We start from the raw sequence: 19,139 nt of genomic DNA, 5'->3' as shown, positions 1-19,139 counted from the left end.
TGGGTATTTTAGTGTCATGTGTGGTTTTCTGTATGCTTAACGCGCTTTGTAACCAAAATTTTAGGAAACCAAGACAAAGAAAGGGTGGTGTGTATGAAAATGGAAGGAGTGAAGGGACTAAAAAGGTAGAAGCAAGGAAGGGGTTCAGGGGAGTCTGGGCGGCTCTGCTGAAGTCCCACCACCCTGGGACTAGGCCCTGCTTCATTCTGGACTGTGGCTGTGGCACCAAACAGGAGAGCCACACACCCACCAGAAGCAGAGGGCCTTGTGAGGGAGGGCCGGCCACAGCCTCTGGCAAACCTCAAAGAGAGGACTCCCACCCCAGAAGGAAGCCCCGTCACTGGCTACATTTCCCTCTCCACACTTTGGTTACCTTCACAACCACCATATTGATTTGGACATAAAAACCCCAAATGGCCTTGATTCTCATCAGAATGGGCAGCAGCTGATTCCCTCCAGCCAGGCTGTTTTTGTCTGGGTACCACTCTTGCCGATGCTGTTGGCTGGATCTCCAGACCTCCAAGTTTCCTCCTTGATTCCTTCTCTACATCTGGCCACACACAAGAAGCTACAATCTGTGGCTGTCACTCAGGAGCACTCCCATGCCAAGTCACCAATCATGCCATGCCACCTATCTCTAGTGCAGAGGAAGGCGCCATGACCCCAAGGCACGAGGGTGGACAAGCACAGAGGTTGCACTTGACTGGATCGCTGTGGACCCTTCCCTGCTGGATGTGGGGATTTTTTTTTTTTTGGTCCCCCGAATCCCCCCAGCCCCACCTCCCCCCGCACCAGCTTTTCCCTCCCCTTCCATTCAGTCCTGACTCACTTGTCCCAGAGCACAGAGGGATTTAATCTCACCAATGGACCGGAGTTTAGTGTTCCAGGGCCAGTCCTCCCTCTCAGAATCATGTGTATATACCCCCTGGGCCCTCCGCCAGCAGCAGTTAGCATCACAAAACACTTCTTCCCGTCTGGGGATTGGATTTTGTCCCACTGAAGGGATTTTGCGTGTTTTTAAAAGTTGTTTTTGGACAAGTTTGTGTTGATTTATTTGTTTGTTTCTAATTCTCACAGACTTTCGATCTCATCCCTTACACTTGCTTCTTCAAAATTTCCTTCTTTGAGGGCAGAAATAACTTGTCACCCAACAAAGGAGGCCAGTTTTAATGTCAGCTTTCCCATGTCAAAGCCAATAGCAGTTCGTGCTACAGGCCCGGTGTGGTGACTCACGCCTATAATCCCAGCACTTTGGGAGGCTGAGGCGGGTGGTTCACTTGAGGTCAGGAGTTTGAGACCAGCCTCGCCAACATGATAAAACCCCATCTACTAAAAATACAAAAATTCGCTGGGCATGGTGGCATGTACCTATAATCCCAGCTACTTGGGAGGCTGAGGCAGGGGAATCGCTTGAACCCGGGAGGCAGAGGTTGCAGTGAACCAAGATTGAGCCACTGCCCTCCAGCCTGGGTGACAGAGCCAGACTGTCTCAAAACAAAACAAAACAAAACAAACAAACAAAAAACCCAAAAACAAAAACACAAAAAACTGGTGCTACTAACTGAAGTTTCTCCAGACCCACTTACACAACCCCAGCCTCCAACACATCCCCGTACCTGTGCAGAGTTCCTGCAAGCAGGGGGAGGGGCTGTCTACATATCTGCAAAGCTGGTGAGTGAGTGCCGCTCGCTACAGCCCTGCTCGGCTGTGGACACCTGGGAAAGTGGTGGCAGAGCCACGTGGCTGTAATTCAGTGCAGCCAGAGGGTCAGACAGGACAAGGCTGGCAAGGCACAAAGTTGATGAGACGATGGTTCTTACATCAAACACCCTACACAGCTGCATCATTCCCAGAAAATCCCACAAGCAGCAACAAAGACCCCAACCCAAGGGATAGCCACCTATCCTTATAGAGCACAGCAGACCTCCACTGAGAGCTCGCCAGGGCATTGCCTGTGTTTGCTTTTCCCTGCAGGCATGTACAGCAGGACAGAGGGGTGATGTGCTGCCTTTAGAAGCTGGGAGAGAGTGGGTTGCTGGCCTGGCTGGGGACTTCCAGGGAAGAAAAGGGGGTGCTGGTGACCACAAGAGGGAGAGGAAGGCAGGCCAGGGGTTGGGTCCACTCCCTTGTCCTGCATTCATGCATAACACACCTTGAGAAGCCCGAGGTGTTCACCTGAGTTCTCCTGCATAAGAGCTGGCATCCTGGCCAAGGGCGAGAGAACAACCGGAGAAGGCCCAAGTTCTTTCCCAGCCCTTTGAGGTCACACCCAGGGCTGGGGCTGGGCAAGGCTGGGCCTGCTGAGTTCCAGTCTGGTGCAGGAGTCTACAGTAATTTGTACCATTTTGTAATCATTCTGCGTAATTTCTCAGTAGGCGGGGACCTCATCCAAAGGGCCATTCTTCAGGCAGCAACCTTGTGCAATTTCGAGGCAGTCTGGCTTGCAGCTCTGACTGGTGACCTGGCAGCTGGGAGTACGGGTAGGCATACCAGCTTTTGGCTCAGAAAAACCTGTCTTTAAATCCTATCTCGGGCCCCGGTTGGCTGGGTCACCTTGGGCGACCTATTTGGGTGCCCTCATCCTTAAACCCCCAAAGCTACGGCTGATGATATCAAGGGAAGGTCACTGGAGGAATAAAATGGACAATGAGATTAAAATACTGCAATAGGCTGGGCACGGTGGTTCACGCCTGTAATCCTAACACTTTGGGAGGCTGAGGTGGGCAGATCACCTGAGGTCAGGAGTTCGAAACCAGCCTGGTCAACATGGTGAAACCCTATCCCTACTAAAAATACAAAAATTAGCCAGGCGTGGTGGTGTTCGCCTGCATTTCCAGCTACTCTGAAGGCTGAGGCAGAAGAATCGCTTGAACCCAGGCGGTGGAGGTCGCAGAGAGCCGAGGTCACACCACTGCATTCCAGCCTGGGCTACAGAGCGAGACTCTATCTCAAAAACAAAATAAAACACTTCAATAGGCACCTAAATACTCTCTAATACTCTTCCTATTTAAACGATCTCTTGTCCAGGTGCAGTAGCCTATGCCTATAATCCCAGTTCTGTGGAAGTCCGAGGCAGGAGGATCACTTGAGCCCAGGAGTTTGAGACCAGCCTAAGCAACATAGAGAGACCTTGACTCTACAAAAAATTAAAAAATTGGCTGGGAGCGGTGGCTCACGCCTATAATCTTAGCACTTTGGGAGGCTGAGGTGGGTGGATTGCCTGAGCTCAGGAGTTTGAGACCAGCCTGGGCAACACGGTGAAACCTCGTCTCCACTAAAATACAAAAAATTAGCTGGGCATGGCAGCGTGCACCTGTAGTTCCAGCTATTCAGGAGGCTGAGGCAAGAGACTTGCTTGAATCCAGGAGATGGAGGTTGCAGTGAAGCGAGATCACACCACTGCACTCTAGCCTGGGCAACAGAGCGAGACTCCATCTCCAAAAAAAAAAAAAAAAATTAGCCAGGCATGGTGGCGTGTGCCTTGTAGTCCCAGCTACTCAGGAGGCTGAGGTAGGTGGCTCACCTGAGCCCAGGAGTTCAAGGCAGCAGTGAGCCATGATGTTGCCACTGCACTCCAGCCTGGGCGACAGCACGAGACTCCATCTCAAAAAAATAACAATAATAAAACAAACAAACAAATAAATAAATAACAAATTATCTCTTTATATTAATGGCATTTGTTATTAACCAGAGAGCTGATACTAAAATACACTTAAAACGGATTCATATACCTCCCATCCTGGAAAGAGATCATTTAATCACCAGCAGCAGAGACCTGGGACTACAAAGAAACAGTGTCTGTGGAGTCCAATCTCCTTCTGCCTGTCTGCTTAGAAGCCTCTAACCTAGAGATTTGCCTACTAGGCGCCGAATAGAGGGAAAAGTTGTTGTATGCTTCTTTGCATGCATAGGAAGCTGCAGAGAGGAGGGTAAAGGGAGGGACCCCAAGTCTTGTTTTCTTTCTTTTAGGGTTACATAAAAGGAGAAAAATTATCTTGAAGGTCAAGTAAAAGTCAAATAAGAAAGTGCTTATGGCACAAGTCCTGATACAGAGCTCTTCAAATTCCAAGTCTCATTCAGGAATGTTATCAGTGGTTTGAAAAGGGATGTGTTTCTGATATGTTGAAGACTTGAAACCTAGGGTGTGGGAAAAGTCAAGTCCTTGGCTCCCGGCTATGGAATTTCCATTCCCCAAGGGCATCAACTTGGCCTTGAGGTGTGGTAAGCATTTATAATCCCGGAATCAGCTCTGCGGTATCAGACCTACCTCCAGATTCTAAAAAAACACATTACCCAAACAGTTTTCTCTACCGTCTGCTTCTGCTTGGCTGAGGAACCTCCTGGTGTGGTGGGTACCTCTCATGTAACGGTTTTTCTAAACCAGTCTGGAAAATAATGAGCTTCCTCCAAACTTTCAAATGACCTTTACCCCCAGGAACTGTCACCTGGGAAACAAAAAGGTAATGGAGGCTTTTGCCCTTCACTTACAGATGGGCACCTGGACAACGACGCAAGCGCAGAGGGGCACCTGGACAACGACGCAAGCGCAGAGGGGCACCTGGACAACGACGCAAGCGCAGAGGGGGCACCTGGACAACGACGCAAGCGCAGAGGGGGCTCCTGGACAACGACGCAAGCGCAGAGGGGGGCACCTGGACAATGACGCAAGCGCAGAGGGGCACCTGGACAATGACGCAAGCGCATCTTTGCAGAACATTGCTTCTTTTCTTTCAACTTTGTGTGTTACTCCTCCCAAGGGTGTTTGCATTTACATTTTTGAAATTGTAGTTACAAACATCACAAATGAACATATTTTAATTAAAGAAAATAAATGATTGTAGTTGAAAGTAATCTCCCTTGACCATCACCCATAATCTCCTTCACTTACTCAGATGTAACCACTGTAATCAGTTTTGTGTGTATCATCCTTGAATGGTATCATCTGTGTTTTCTCCACCCAATGGAATTGTACTGGCTTACTAATTTCACACAACAAATTGTAATGAGGTTTATCCACATTGACACATGAAGCCCTGGTTCAACTGTTGTAAGTGGGAATGGTTTTCCACCATAGGGATATACCACAATCCACATATCCATTCTATTTCGATAGACGCTTAGTTGTTTCCAGCGTTTTGCTATCCATCACAGGCAGGGCTGTGATGGTCACCTGTGTGCATGTTCCCTTGTGTACTGTGTGAAACCTCAGAGAAAATGCCGGGGTCTATGCATGTAGCAGGTTCTGAGCTGGTGCCACAGTGCTCCCCGGGTGGCTGTGCCCTTCTGCACTGCCCCTGCCATCTGTGAAAGTGTCCACACTGCTTGTCAATGATTGATATTATCAAACATTTAAACAGACCAATCTGATGAACGGAAATGATTTTGTTTTGTTTTCATTTGCTTAGCCCTGATTAAATTTGTATCGTTTATTTCTATTTCCTCTTGCAAGGAATTGCCTTTCCATTCATCTGTTGCCTATTTTGTGGTTTCTTGATTTTCAAAAATTAAGTTGCGTAAGTTGGTTGTGTATATGAATCCATTGTCTGATATGTTTCACATATGTTCTCTTTCATTGTTTTTCTGCCTTTAAAATTTTCTTATGCTTTTAATGATGATAGAAGCAAATTTATCCAAGTTTCCAATATGGCTGTTGCTTATTAACTCTTGCCTAGAAAGAAGTGCCTCATCTTGAAGTAATAAAGTCTCCTTTATTTTCTGCTAAGACTTATACAGTGTATACAGCTTTGCCTGTTTATAGATGATGTATTTATTTATTTATTTGTAGGCCTTTCATTCATCTGGAATTTAGTTTTGTGCATGGTGTAAAGTCAGGACTAGGCAGCAAGAAATAACTACAACATGGCCAGAGCTGAGTTCCTCCAGCCTGTTAAGCACTGCACCCTGGGTTGGCTCTGCCTGCCTCAGGCACCTTCTGCAGGCTAAGGAATGTGCCCAGAGGGTAGTTTTTTGTGTTTTGTGTTTTTTTTTTTTTTGCAAATTTACCCAAAGGCTGGGGTGTGGTGAGAGGAGGGGCACAAAGAGGTAGGGGTATGAAAGTAGGGGTATGGAAGGTGGGGTATGGAAGGCAAGGGTAGGAAGGTAGGGATATGGAAGGTGGGGATATGGAGGTGGGCTATGAAAGGTGGGGGTATGAAGGAGGGGGTATGGAGGTGGGGTATGAAGGTGGACTATGAAAGGTGGGGGTGAAAGTGGGGGTAGGAAGGTGGGGGTATGGAAGTGGGGTATGAAAGGTGGGGGTATGAAGGTGGGGGTATGAAGGTGGGGATATGGAAGGTGGGGTATGGAGGTGGGGTATGAAGATAGGGGTATGAAGGTGGGGTATCAAGGTGGGGATACGAAGGTGGGGGTATGGAAGGTGGGGTATGAAGGTGGGGGTATGGAAGTGGGGTATGAAAGGTGGGGGTATGAAAGTGGGGGTATGGAAGGTGGGTATGAAGGTGGGGGTATGAAGGTGGGGTATGAAAGGTGGGTGTATGATACGAAGTTGGGGGTATGGAAGGTGGGGTATGAAGGTAGGGGTATGAAGGTGGGGTATGAAAGGTGGGGGTACGAATATGAAAGTTGGGGGTACGATACGAAGGTGGGAGTATGGAAGGTGGGGTAGGAAGGTGGGGGTATGAAGAGGTGGGGTATGAAGAGGTGGGGGTAAGAAGGTGGGGTAAGGAAGGTGGGGGTATGGATGGTGGGGGTATGGAAGGTGGGGGTATGAAGGTGGGGGTATGAAAGGTGGGGGTATGAAGAGGTGGATATGAAGGTGGGGGTATGAGGGTGGGGGTATGGAAGGTGGAATATGAAGGTGGGGGTATGAAGGTGGGGGCATGAAGGTGGGGGTATGAAGAGGTGGGGTATGAATGTGGGGGTAGGAAGGTGGGGTATGGAAGGTGGGGTATGGAAGGTGGGGATATGAAGGTGGGGGTATGAAGTGGGGGGTATCAAGAGGTGGGGTATGAAAGTGGGAGTATGAAGGGGTGGGGTATGAAGGTGGGAGTATGAAGGTGGATGTATGAAGAGGTGGGGTATGGAAGGTCGGGGTATGAAGGTGGGAGTATGAAGGTGGGGGTATGAAGGTAGGAGTATGAAGGTGGGGGTATGAAGGTGGGGTATGAAGGTGGGGGTATAAAGGTGGGGAATGAAGAGGTGGGGTATGAAGGGGTGGGAAATGAATGTGGGGTATGAATGTGGGGGTATGAAGGTGGGTGTATGAAGAGGTGGGGTATGGAAGGTGGGGGTATGAAGGTGCGAGTATGAACATGGCGGTATGAAGGTGGGGGTATAAAGGTTGGGGTATGGAAGGTGGGGATATGAAGGTGGGGGTATAAAGGTGGGGGTATGAAGAGGTGGAGGTATGAAATAGAACTCTGCCCTTTATTTTTCATTGCAAATGGAAATGAGCTCGACAGCATTTATTCAATTGTCCATCCTAGCCTTGCTGGTTCAAGACACCACCTTAGTCAAAATCAGGATGTTCTATTTACCAAAAAGCAGCATTCACTATCTTTTTTTTTTTTTTTTTTTTTTTTTGAGACGGAGTCTGGCTCTGTCACCCAGGCTGGAGTGCAGTGGCGCGATCTCGGCTCACTGCAAGCTCCGCCTCCCGGGTTCACGCCATTCTCCTGCCTCAGCCTCCCGAGTAGCTGGGACTACAGGCGCCCGCCACCTCGCCCGGCTAGTTTTTTGTATTTTTTAGTAGAGACGGGGTTTCACCGTGTTAGCCAGGATGGTCTCGATCTCCTGACCTCGTGATCCGCCCGTCTCGGCCTCCCAAAGTGCTGGGATTACAGGCTTGAGCCACCGCGCCCGGCCAGCATTCACTATCTTTTAATTCCATTTTTCTCCTCAAATAACAGTATGCAGAAAAAAATGTAATAAGCCACCCACCTCTATCCTCTGAGTTAAGTGAAATGAGTATTTTGGTGTGAATAACTTTATGATTTTAGTTCACATTAGTACATGGTAGTATCTAAAGGAAATAAACACAATGGATAATTTAATATTATCTATTTTTTAAAATAGAGGCCAGGCGCAGTGGCTCACGCCTGTAATCCCAGCACTTTGGGAGGCTGAGGCGGGTGGATCACGAGGTCAGGAGGTCGAGACCATCCTGGCTAATATGGTGAAACCCCATCTTTACTAAAAATACAAAAAATTACCTGGGCGTGGTGGTGGGTGCCTGTAGCCCCAGCTACTCGGGAGGCTGAGGCAGAAGAATGGTGTAAACCCGGGAGGTGGAGCTTGCAGTGAGCCGAGATCACGTCACTGCACTCCGGCCTGGTGACAGAGCTAGACTTCATCAAAACATAAAATAAAAATAAAAAATAAATAAAAATAAAAATAGAGATGGAGTCTTGCTGTGTTGCCCAAGCTGGTCTCAAACTCCTGGGCTCAAGTAATCCTCCCACCTTGGCCTCCCAAAGTGCTGGGATTACAGGTGTGAACTACACCTCTCAGCCAAATTTATTTTATTTTATTTTATTTTTGAGACAGAGTCTTGCTGTCACCCAGGCTGGAGTGCAGTGGCACAGTCTCAGCTCACTGCAACCTCCACCTCCCAGGTTCAAGGGATTCTCCTGCCTCAGTCTCCCAAGTAGTTGGGACTGCAGGCGCCTGCCACCATGCCTGGCTAATTTTGGTATTTTTAGTAGAGACGGGGTTTCACCATACTGGTCAGGCTGGTCTCTAACTCCTGACTTTGTGATCCACCTGCCTCAGCCTCCCAAAGTGCTGGGATTACAGGCGTGAGTCACGGCACCCGGCCTCTCAGCCAATTTAATATTTAAAAGCAGAATTTTGACTTAAATGCCTACTTGGAATGTTATCATCTCTGCTGCTCTAAGCAGTGTGTCCTTGAATAAATAATCTGACCCCTTAAATTTCCTCAAGCTTAAAAAGGGGACAGGATGAAGGTTGCGTCCAAGGTTGCAGAGAGTTCTCGGAAGTGATGCTGGCAGAGCCCCCTAGCAGGCGAGCATCTGTAGTGTGCTGGTGGGGGGAGGGCTGAGTGACTTACACCCTCTTCCAAAGACAGAAGAGTGAGAGGTATGGTTTAAATGAGTGCTGCAGTGTGGGGTGGGGTCTGGGTGGCAGAATGCGTTGGCTAATTTTATCTGCTGGGAACACTGGTCTTCGGGCACATCCTGGGAGCAGGAGGGAGACTCCCCACCTTATGGTCCCCATGGACACTTGCATTCCACAGGGACATGGGGTCTGAGAAGCATGGATGGACTTACAGTGGACAGAATATTTGAAATTAGGAGAGCCCCAGAAAATGGAGCACCTGGTGCTCCTACTGAGTGGTGCTACCTCCTCGGGGGACCTCAAGGCATTGATGACGACGGTTTCATAGCTTTGGGCCTCTTGGACTTTTCTCCGATCTGAAAATCCCTAGAAACATCAGGTTGCACAGTGGCCTCAATGGAGACCAACACCTCTGCCAGAGGGGGCCTCTCACACCTCCAGAGAGAGAGTGGTTGGGACAAGAGAACCGTATCCCACACAGCTGGTGGTTCAGGCTGTCACAGCTGGCTTTGTTTGGTGCAGAGACCTTGAAGGGTCCCCAGGATCAGTCCGTGACCAGTGAATGCTGGGTGTTGGGGTGTAAATATCCTAGCTCCACACTCCTGATTGGGATAATTGAGGTGAGACCTACATTGTCCTCAAGCTCCCTTTAAGATGGACCCAGGCCGGGAGCAGTGGCTCACACCTGTAATCCTAGCACTTTGGGAGGCTGAGGCTGGTAGATCACTTGAGGTCAGGCGTTCAAGACTAGCCTGGCCAATATGGTGAAACCCCATCTCTACTAAAAATACAAAGATTAGCCGGGCATGGTGGCATGCGCCTGTAATTGCAGGTGCTCTGGAGGCTGAGGCCGGAGAATCGCTTGAACCCAGGAGGCGGAGGTTGCGGTGAGCTGAGATCGTGCCACTGCACTCCAGCCTGGGTGACAGAGAGAGACCCTGTCACAAAACAAACAAACAAACAAAACCCCGACAGATCCAAATTTACCCTTAGGGGACTTCATCTGATATTGGACCTCTGCTCTCTGATCTCTTTCCCTCAGGGCTCCAACCCCCACTTCACTGTGCGTTTCTCTTGGGAGCACTTCCTGAGAGGCACTTTCACACAGTTCTTCAGCTCTGGGCCTGTTTCTGGGGAACATGACCTAGGACACCCCCCAACCTTCCTGCTTGGCCCTGCTCGGTGGGTTCTTCCTGGAGCCAGAGGTGCTCCCAAACGCCCCCACCTGGATGCAAATTCCACGGAGTAGGAAATGCTGTCCTTTGGTTCACTGTGGTCTCCTCAGCTCAGAGCAGTCCCTGGCACGCATTAGTTGTTGAGTGAATCAAGTGCTCTTCCCTCTCCGCCTTCCTCTTGGTGACTTCTCTGTTCATTTTCGTGCCAGGCAGGGGGTAAATCAGGACAGGGAGGAGGTGGAGCTTGGATCCAATCCATTATAACCTCAGCTGGACGGGATGGGGAACTTGCTGACGTGTGGCATCCACTAAAAAGAGACTGCTCGAGTTTTCAATTATCCACCATCAAAAAACACCAATGTGTTTGCACATCCAGGAGGCAGTGGTTCTCTTCTGATCCTGGGGGAAGTTCTCATTGAGTGTAAAACGTTTGCTTTCAAACAATTAATAACGAAATTGTAAACTGTTCCTCTCAACATATAAAAGAGATCAAAGTGGGCTCCACCTTGGCAGGTGCTCCTCACCATATGTGGGAGAGGCTGTGAAGGGCAGAGAGGACATCCCTGTTTAGGCTGCACCCCGATCAGTGGCACTCCCAGAGGCTTAGCCCAGAGTTGTTTTTATTTAAAAAAAAAAAAAAAAAAAAAAAAACTGTTTCGGCTGGGCATGGTGGCTCACGCCTGTAATCCCAGCAGTTTGGGAGGCAGAGGCAGGTGGGTCACTTGAGGTCAAGAGTTCGAGACCAGCCTGGCTAACATGGTGAAACCCTGTCTGTACTAAAAATACAAAAATTAGCCGGACATGGTGCATACCTGTAGTCCCAGCTACTCAGGGGCTGAGACAGGAGAATCGCTTGAACTCGGGAGGCGGAGGTTGCCGGTGACCCATGATCATGCCACTGTGCTCCAGCCTGGGCAACACAGTGAGACTCCATCTCAAAGAAAACAAAAACAAAAACAAAAGAACTATGTTTGAAATTACACTAAAGAGCAAACACTCCGATATAATCTTCAATTTGGTGCATGCTCACAGAAAAAGAAAAATAAGTTGTAAAAGGTGCATGTAGTATCTGTAGTTCAATGTGTGAAATACGGAAGCAGCTTGTGTGGCTGTATCTTGAAACAGTCCTCCTGCTGAGGCCTTGGTCTATTGCATCAGTTGTCTGAGGCCAGTGTTGTCTTAGATTACTCCATGACCTCTGAATTAATCAATGACCTTGGCAGTCACAGATGGCACCATACTCCTGCCTGTGGCTTTGCATTTTTAGGTTCAGTAATAAGAGAAATGACTGAAGCACCACAAGGGACGAAGTTCTTTCTCAGAGTGGTCACTAAGGCCTTCTGCAGCCCCAGTTAGTTTTAGCATTGGTGTTTTCAGTTAGATCTTGCATCTTCTGCTTACTATTTTTAAGAAGTGTTTACAGAGTACTTATTAAGCATCAGGCTTTGGGTCTACAATAGGAAAGAAAAATACATAATGTGCACTTTCACATTTTTATTTATTTTTTATTTTCTGAGCTCTGTTGCCCAGGCTAGAGTGCAGTGGCATGATCTCGGCTCACCACAGCCTCCCTCTTCTGGGTTCAAGCAATCCTCCTGCCTCAACCTCCCAAGTAGCTGGGATTAGAGGTGTGTGCTAGCACACCTGGCTAATTTTTGTATTTTTAGTAGAGACGGCGTTTCACCATGTTGGCCAGGCTGGTCTCGAACTCCTGAGCTCAAGTGAGCTGCCTGCCTTGACCTCCCAAGATACTGGGATTATGGTGTGAGCCACTGCACCTGGCCACAAATTTAAGATACTATTAATTATAACACACACTTTTATTTTATATACCATCAAGAAAAAGAGCCCTGCCACTTTTATACATCATTGACAATAGGATACAAATGATTTCAGGGATAACATTTTGAAAATCTTCTAACTGAAATGTGCTGACTTATGTCTTCATGGAGCTCAGGTTGAAGGGGCCTGCAGCCGCATAGGTCGAATATTAGTGACTTGTTCGGTTGTATTATTACTGACAAACATGCTGTGTGGGGACCAGCATCCTGGAATTTACAAAATAGAAACTGACAGATGACCGGCAGGTCCTCCAGCATCCTGAGCTCTCCCTGGAACCTTCTCTGGGTATAAAACCAGGACTCTCGCACGGCATCTGCCATCCCCCAGCTGGAAGGCTGACAAGAGCAGATTCCCACATGGTAAACAGGTGCTCCACCTCAGCTTCCTGGGGAAACACAAAGCCTGGAGCCCACTCCCTGGGAAATGAGAGCAACAACTGACTGCGGGGCATTCCAGCCTCCCGGCCTTCAGAGACACTCCATTGGAGAGTAGCTTGAGTAGGTTTGCCATGAAGATCAACCTTGTTCTCCCATACACAGTTCAGCCACAAAAGGTTGTCCTTACAGCAGATACAACTATGCCAACTTGAAATAAAGCACAAAATGTTCCCTCACAAAGGCATAGTTGGGCTCTGTGTAACACATCTACCTAAGTGTCATCCCAGATGTCATTTTGTATTTTGTCTGATTCTTTTTTTTTTTTTAAATTAAGGCCCAGACTCTGTAAAGTCAGATGCTAATTTCTGGAAGGTCTGTAAGTTGCAAATGATGTTTGTCCAGTAGGAAAGAGAACCCCAAAGGTTTTGATTGTATTGCCCTTTATGTCTTTAGCCAGGTTTGTATTGGGTTCTACTTTCTGAAGTTGAGTTGTTTGAAAGTCAAAAAGTGGTTGAATGCTGACAATAGTAAGCTGACCTCTAACCTTCTAAGGTAGAAATGCAAAAGCGGCTCATAGTAGATGACAAAGTTGCTTTAAGGTGTTATTCTTCTGCCCACTGACTCTTTCCCAATCTTTGCCCCATTTGGAGCCAGCTTTAAAGCCCTGTTGATCTCATTAATGAGTTAAATCAACCTTTGACACACACACACACACACACACACACACACACAATGTATTTGTATGAGAGTCACGTCTTTTCATTTTTTGAAAATTATCCCTGAATTTTACAGCTATCCATCTAAGCTACGGGACCTTGGCCTTGGGTGGGATGTTGCTTAACCTTTCCGGCCTTCAGTTTCCTTAAGCTTAAAATAGACCAACAGGTTTCCAGTGCCTCTTCTGGCTCTAACTTGGTGTCCCCCCAGCTGTCCCGCTTTGCCTTTCCGGAATGCCCTGGTGTGGGTGTCACAGTGACATTCACTTCCCTTTCACCATTTCTGGCTCCTTACCACTTGTCTTCATTGGGCTTTCTACAAGCACTAGAGAAAAAAGATGACTTCCTCTTTCTAGAAGACGATCTGACTGTGTATATCAACATTTAAGTATGAAAACAATTGGATTCAGCATTTTTACTTCTAGGAATTGACCCAAAGAAATAATCAGATACATGTAAAGGAATGCTTTGGGCAGTATCACTTGTAATAGTGAACAATGGAAAAAGGGTTAAATGTCAAACAGCTGTGGACTGGGTAAATAAAGTGTGTACCCCAATATGATGGAGTGCTATTCAGCCTTTGAAATGGTGATTCTGGTACATATTTCTTGAGATGTACAATATATATATCAATATATTGTATGTCAATATATCAATATAGTGATATTAAATGGAAATAAACAAGTTGTGAAACAGTATGTGTTCTCCGAGCTCACTCAAGTAATAGTTGTGGCTGCACTTGTGTATGGATTTACATAATACAGTCGAATCACAGACAGAACAAAAATCTGAATGCATTAGCGTCAAGATGCTCACTGGCTTCATTTCCGAGTGGGGTGATTAGAGGTGGTACAATATAGGTCTCTTTCTTCTTTATACTTTTAAAATTTCATGGTAAAAATAACTATTATCATTTTAGGAAAAATAGAAGAAAAAGAATAATTTGATGGATGGCATTAACAGAGAGCCTGGAGTTAGCAGCACAGCAATCAGATAAGTTTCCTCTGGAGCTCCTGGGCTCAGCAATTTAGTACTCTGGACAGGTGCTTCCATTTGCCAGATGGAAGTGCTGGCAACAGATCACTTGGTTGGTGCAGTTCTTGGTAAACAAAGGAAATAAGGCATTATGTGGATGACTATGGCACAGCTATTGAATTATGTTCCTCATTCCCGGGCCCTCTCCCTTCCTGAAGCCAGGGCTTTGCCATTTGGAGTTGTATCTTACCCACTCCACCTGCCTTTTTAATTTTTTAATTTTTTTAATATCTGCTCAATTACACAGCAGAGGCTGACTTCAATTGGAATGGAAGTCACTTTTCATTCCAAAACATTAGCTATGTGTCAGGTGGTTTTCACTTTTTCTCGTCGTAAACTCTGAGTTGTACTTTTCTTGTGCCCACTGCTTCTATGCCACTGTCTCCAAATGCCGACGAATTTCAAATGCACAGAGAGAGCCAGGATCTGTATATCAAGCAGCATCTCCCCAACTGGTTTCCACCTAACACAAGCAGTGTAGGATGTGAACAGGCACGATTTCAATAAAAAGACTACTGCTCGAACAACACTGAAAATATTCAGTGGAAGCGCATTAAACATTCGATAAAATGAGAGCACTGAGGACTCCTCAGAACTTTTCAGATGCTGATGTCCAGGGTTGGTCTCCAGGGAGTGAATAAAGTGTGCAGGGTTCCCCAGACCTACTGGCTTTAGGGCTTTCTGTTGATGATCATTTCTGGGGAGCAGTGGTCTGCAAAACTCTTTTTATTTTTTGGATAGGATCTCACTCTGTCGCCCAGGCTGGAGTGCAGCCTCGAGCTCCCAGGCTAAAGTGATCCTCTTAACTCAGCCTCCTGAGTAGCTGGAACTACAGGTGTGCGCCACCATGCCCAGCTAATATTTTTATTTCTTGTACAGACGGAGTCTTGCTATGTTGTCCAGGATGGTCTCAAACTCCTGGCCTCAGGCAATCCTCTCGCTTTGGTCTCCCAAAGTACCAGGATTAAGGGCGTGAGCCACTACACCTGGCCCCCAAACTCTTAAAGAAATACAAACTTAAAGCAATGTTCCCGGGAACAGTAACTGCTGTATTTGGAATTTCCGGTTTCTTTCTTTCTTTCTTTCTTTTTTTTTTCAAATGGAGTCTCGCTGTGTTACCAGGCTGGAGTGCAGTGGTGCTATCTCAACTCACTGCAACCTCTGCCTCCCAGGTTCAAGCGATTCTCCTGCCTCAGCCTCCCGAGTAGCTGGGACTACAGGCACCTACCACCACAGCCAGCTAATTTTTGTATTTTTAGTAGATTCAGGGCTTCACTGTGTTGGCCAGGATGGTCTCGGTCTCTTGACCTCATGATCCACCCGCCTCGGCCTCCCAAAGTGTTGAGACTACAGGCATGAGCCACAGCGCTCGGTCAGAGTTTCAGTTTTAATTAAAAAACAAGACAGAAAAGAATGGAGTAAGGGTTCATAGTGAAAGGAACTGGAGAGGGGAGATGAATCTGTAGCATGTAATATCAGAGGGGAAATTTTGAAATAGAACATGACAAAAAATTTTCTGTAAATTGAGCATGTCAGTGTCCTCTGAGCACACAGAGTTGGTTTAGGGAAGGAAGAGAGCAGAGCGGGTATGAAAAGGGGATTTGGATTATAAGCAAATGTGAAGTTCAGTCATTTTCAGTCTCGTGAAGATGATTAGTTACTCTAAGGGGATGAGTCACTAAGATTTGAAATTTACTGAAATGCAAAGGTTTGTTCCTCATTTGGAACCTGGACACTGATGCGGACATCTGCTGAGACACCCTTGACTTCTTATTCCAGATAGGACACATGGAGCAGAGACTGTGAGTGTTCTGCCCACGACCCTTGGAAATCACTGTTTTCTTCTGCTGTGATGGCTCTACTGCAGGCACCTGGAAGTCTCAGCCCATGGGTTGAGGATGCTTTGTGGCTTGGAGTGAGTGCAGAGCAGATCAGACCACGGTGCTGGGGAGTTAATACCCCAGGGCAGCCCTCAGCCAAGGAGGGATGGCAGTGGGTGCACAAATACCCCAGCTGCCTCGCTCTTACGTGGAACAACTCGGAGGCCCCCCCACACAGTCTCCCAGAGGTCCCCAGTGGGATTGCACCATGTATTGGCTTCCTCCCCTTCCTGTCTCACTCCCCTACTCTCCCACCTGAACTTTCTGTGATCACTGATCACAGAATAGACTCCTTGAATTCATATTCTGTCTCTGAGTCAGCTACTGGAGAACCCAGACAATGTTTTTCTTTTTACTATGAATTCAGAGCAGGAAATCCCTGCTGGGATTCGGTCCATCTTAGGCAGCCAGATCCCTTCAACACCCGTAGGGCCTTTTCTCCCAGCTGCACTGCTGTCATCCCGAGGATCTTAGGGAATGACCACAGAGGGGTCCCTTGTGCTGCTCTGCTCTCATTTAGGTTGTGGTAACCAGAACTGGGCACAGTTTCCCGGTGCCACCTTGGTCTCATCTCTCCCTGACACACACAAAACACCCTTTGTTATCATTTAGGATACATGTAACAGGATAGTATTCATAAGACTGGTGTTTCTTAAACTGGAATGTGCACACACATGACGTGGGGGCCTGGTGAAGGTGCAGGTTCTGATTCAGAGGCATACCACAGGGCCTGAGAGTGTGCACTTTCAGCAAACTCCATGGCTGACTGGCAGACCACACTGTGAACAAGGTTCCACTGGAGTGTGAGAGTCCCAACCACAAGACCAATTCTTTCCCAGGTCGGTATAGCCAGTGTCTCGTCCAACTGACTACACAGTGGGTGCTGAGTACGTATTGGTGAAATCTGGCTCTTGCAATTGATTAATACATCAATTCACTAATTTAATTCAGCTGCCCAGCTTCAAACAAGAGAGCAGCAACTGTTTAATGCAAATTTTTTGATGCAATGTCCTTCTGATGCTGGGAAAGTACATACTGGGAAAGTGATACGGGAACACCACAGAACAATGCAGGGCATGTGCAGACAGGCAAATTTGGTGTGTGAGTCATTGTCAACTCACAGTTATTGACGACCTGCTACCACTACCTAGAGTAGTGGCCTAACTAGACACCAAAAGAAGCATAAGATATTATTTCTGTCCCCCAAAAGGCTTGCAATGTGACTGAAAAAATCAGACAGACAATAAAAAACAAGCATCAGGTGAGTGGTTAAAGACAGTAGTCACGCTGACAACTAGCTTGCTTGATCTAACTCACTTGACATCTCAGTAAGCCCGTCTGATCATTGAACTGATAGTACTGTTATTAAAGCCACTTGGCTCTCTGGGACCGCAAACACTGGTAGTTGCATTTCACAAAACTCAGATTCAACTTCAACCCTATGATGCACCCCATCACAACACATGTGTGCATATGCCTAGAGGCAGATGAGCCCCCTTAATCACATAGGTTTTAATATTCTTATTCAGGGCAAGAGAACAAAATAATCCTCCTTAAAAACAGGATCTAACCCACGTTCACAGCAGCATTATTTACAGTAGCCAAAAGGTAAAAGCACCCAGTGTCCACTGACGGATGAATGAATAAGCAAAATGTGGTCTACCCATACAATGGAATATTATTCAGCCTTAAAAAGGAAGAAAATTATAACATATGCTACAACAGGGATAAACTTTGAGGACATTATGCTAAGTGAAATAAGCCAGTTACAGAAGGACAAACACTGTATGATTCCACTTGTAGGAGGTACCTAGAGGAGTCAAACTCATAGAAACAGAAAGTAGAAGGGTAGTTACCAGGGCTTGAGGAAAAGGAGGAATGGGGAATTATTTAATAGACAGTTTTGTTTCTGCAAGATGAAAGGAGTTCTGGCCGGGCGCGGTGGCTCAAGCCTGTAATCCCAGCACTTTGGGAGGCCGAGACGGGCGGATCACGAGGTCAGGAGATCGAGACCGTCCTGGCTAACACGGTGAAACCCCGTCTCTACTAAAAAATACAAAAAAAAAACTAGCCGGGCGAGGTGGCGGGCGCCTGTAGTCCCAGCTATTTGGGAGGCTGAGGCAGGAGAATGGCGTGAACCCGGGAGGCGGAGCTTGCAGTGAGCTGAGATCCGGCCACTGCACTCCAGCCTGGGTGACAGAGCAAGACTCCGTCTCAAAAAAAAAAAAAAAAAAAAAAAAAAAAAGGAGTTCTGGAAATGGATGATGGTGATGGTTGTACAACAATGTGAATATACTTAATGCCACAGAATTGTACATTTAAAAATGCTTAAAATGTGACTGGGCATGGTGGCTCATGTCCGTAATCTCAGCGCTTTCAGAGGTCAAGGCAGGAAGATGGCTTGAGCCCAGGAGTTTGAGAACAGCCTAGGCAACACAGTGAGACACCATCACTAAAATGCTTAAAATGGTAAGCTTAAGAAACATGCTTAAAAATGCTTAAAATGGTCAATTTTATGTTATGTACGCTTTATCAAAATTAAAAGAACAACATTAAGATCTGAGAGCTGCAGTGTAAACAATGACAACAAAACAGAATCCCTAGAAAATAATTTCATAGAAAGCAAGGTAGAAGAGTTTCTTCTTGTTTATGAATATATGTCATGGAGACCTTCTCTTGAAGAAATGATCTATGCGAACCTATCTCCAGCTTCTAAATTCTGGGCTCCTCCAAGAAAATGACAGTAATGGGAGGCAAAGCCCAGGAGGGCCCTAAATGTGAAGAGGACCCCCCCGCAGCACTTTCTCCGGATCCACACACAGGGACAGAGGCTCAGCCTGTGCACAGCACACTCATGGCACATCTTGATGCTGTGGACAACATGCAGCTTCCTCAGCTGTGACCTTCCCACACCCTGGGGTCTTCCATTTCCTAGTGACATCAAACTCTCAGGATGGAGAAGAAAAACCTGCTGTTCACCCAAAAAGGTGGTTGGAAATGACTATCCTGGCGTGGTGGCTCACGCCTGTAATCCCAGCACTTTGGGAGGCTGAGGCGGGTGGATCACTTGAGGTCAGG

General features: G+C 47.1%; 3 protein-coding genes across 10 annotated transcripts in view; all 3 read right to left on the bottom strand.

Annotated features, from left to right (window-relative positions):
* The window catches only part of NAA20 (N-alpha-acetyltransferase 20, NatB catalytic subunit), a 710,789-nt gene that overhangs the window by 107,875 nt on the left and 583,775 nt on the right, over window positions 1–19,139 (bottom strand). The window lies entirely within an intron of this gene.
* The window catches only part of RIN2 (Ras and Rab interactor 2), a 252,085-nt gene that overhangs the window by 74,211 nt on the left and 158,735 nt on the right, over window positions 1–19,139 (bottom strand). The gene's annotated exons all lie outside the window — the stretch shown is intronic.
* LOC126963559 (uncharacterized) lies at window positions 814–7,527 on the bottom strand. Of its 2 annotated transcripts, XR_007729167.1 has the most exons (3): window positions 6,459–7,527; window positions 4,653–6,389; window positions 814–4,498 (listed from the first exon to the last, which is right to left on the bottom strand). XR_007729167.1 is itself a non-coding variant. In XM_050805790.1 (2 exons), exons 1-2 carry the CDS (start codon window positions 7,271–7,273, stop codon window positions 6,134–6,136), a joined length of 1,071 nt encoding a protein of 356 aa, XP_050661747.1. In that variant the 5' UTR covers window positions 7,274–7,527; the 3' UTR covers window positions 4,596–6,133. The 2 variants fall into 2 exon arrangements, 1 of the variants encoding a protein (XP_050661747.1); XM_050805790.1 differs by lacking the exon at window positions 814–4,498 and having other exon boundaries at window positions 4,596–6,389.

This window comes from Macaca thibetana, chromosome 10 (assembly GCF_024542745.1).
Source record: "Macaca thibetana thibetana isolate TM-01 chromosome 10, ASM2454274v1, whole genome shotgun sequence".
Taxonomy (NCBI): Eukaryota; Metazoa; Chordata; class Mammalia; order Primates; family Cercopithecidae; genus Macaca; species Macaca thibetana.
Note: the sequence above shows the minus strand (reverse complement) of the source record. Positions and strands in the feature narration are given on the sequence as shown.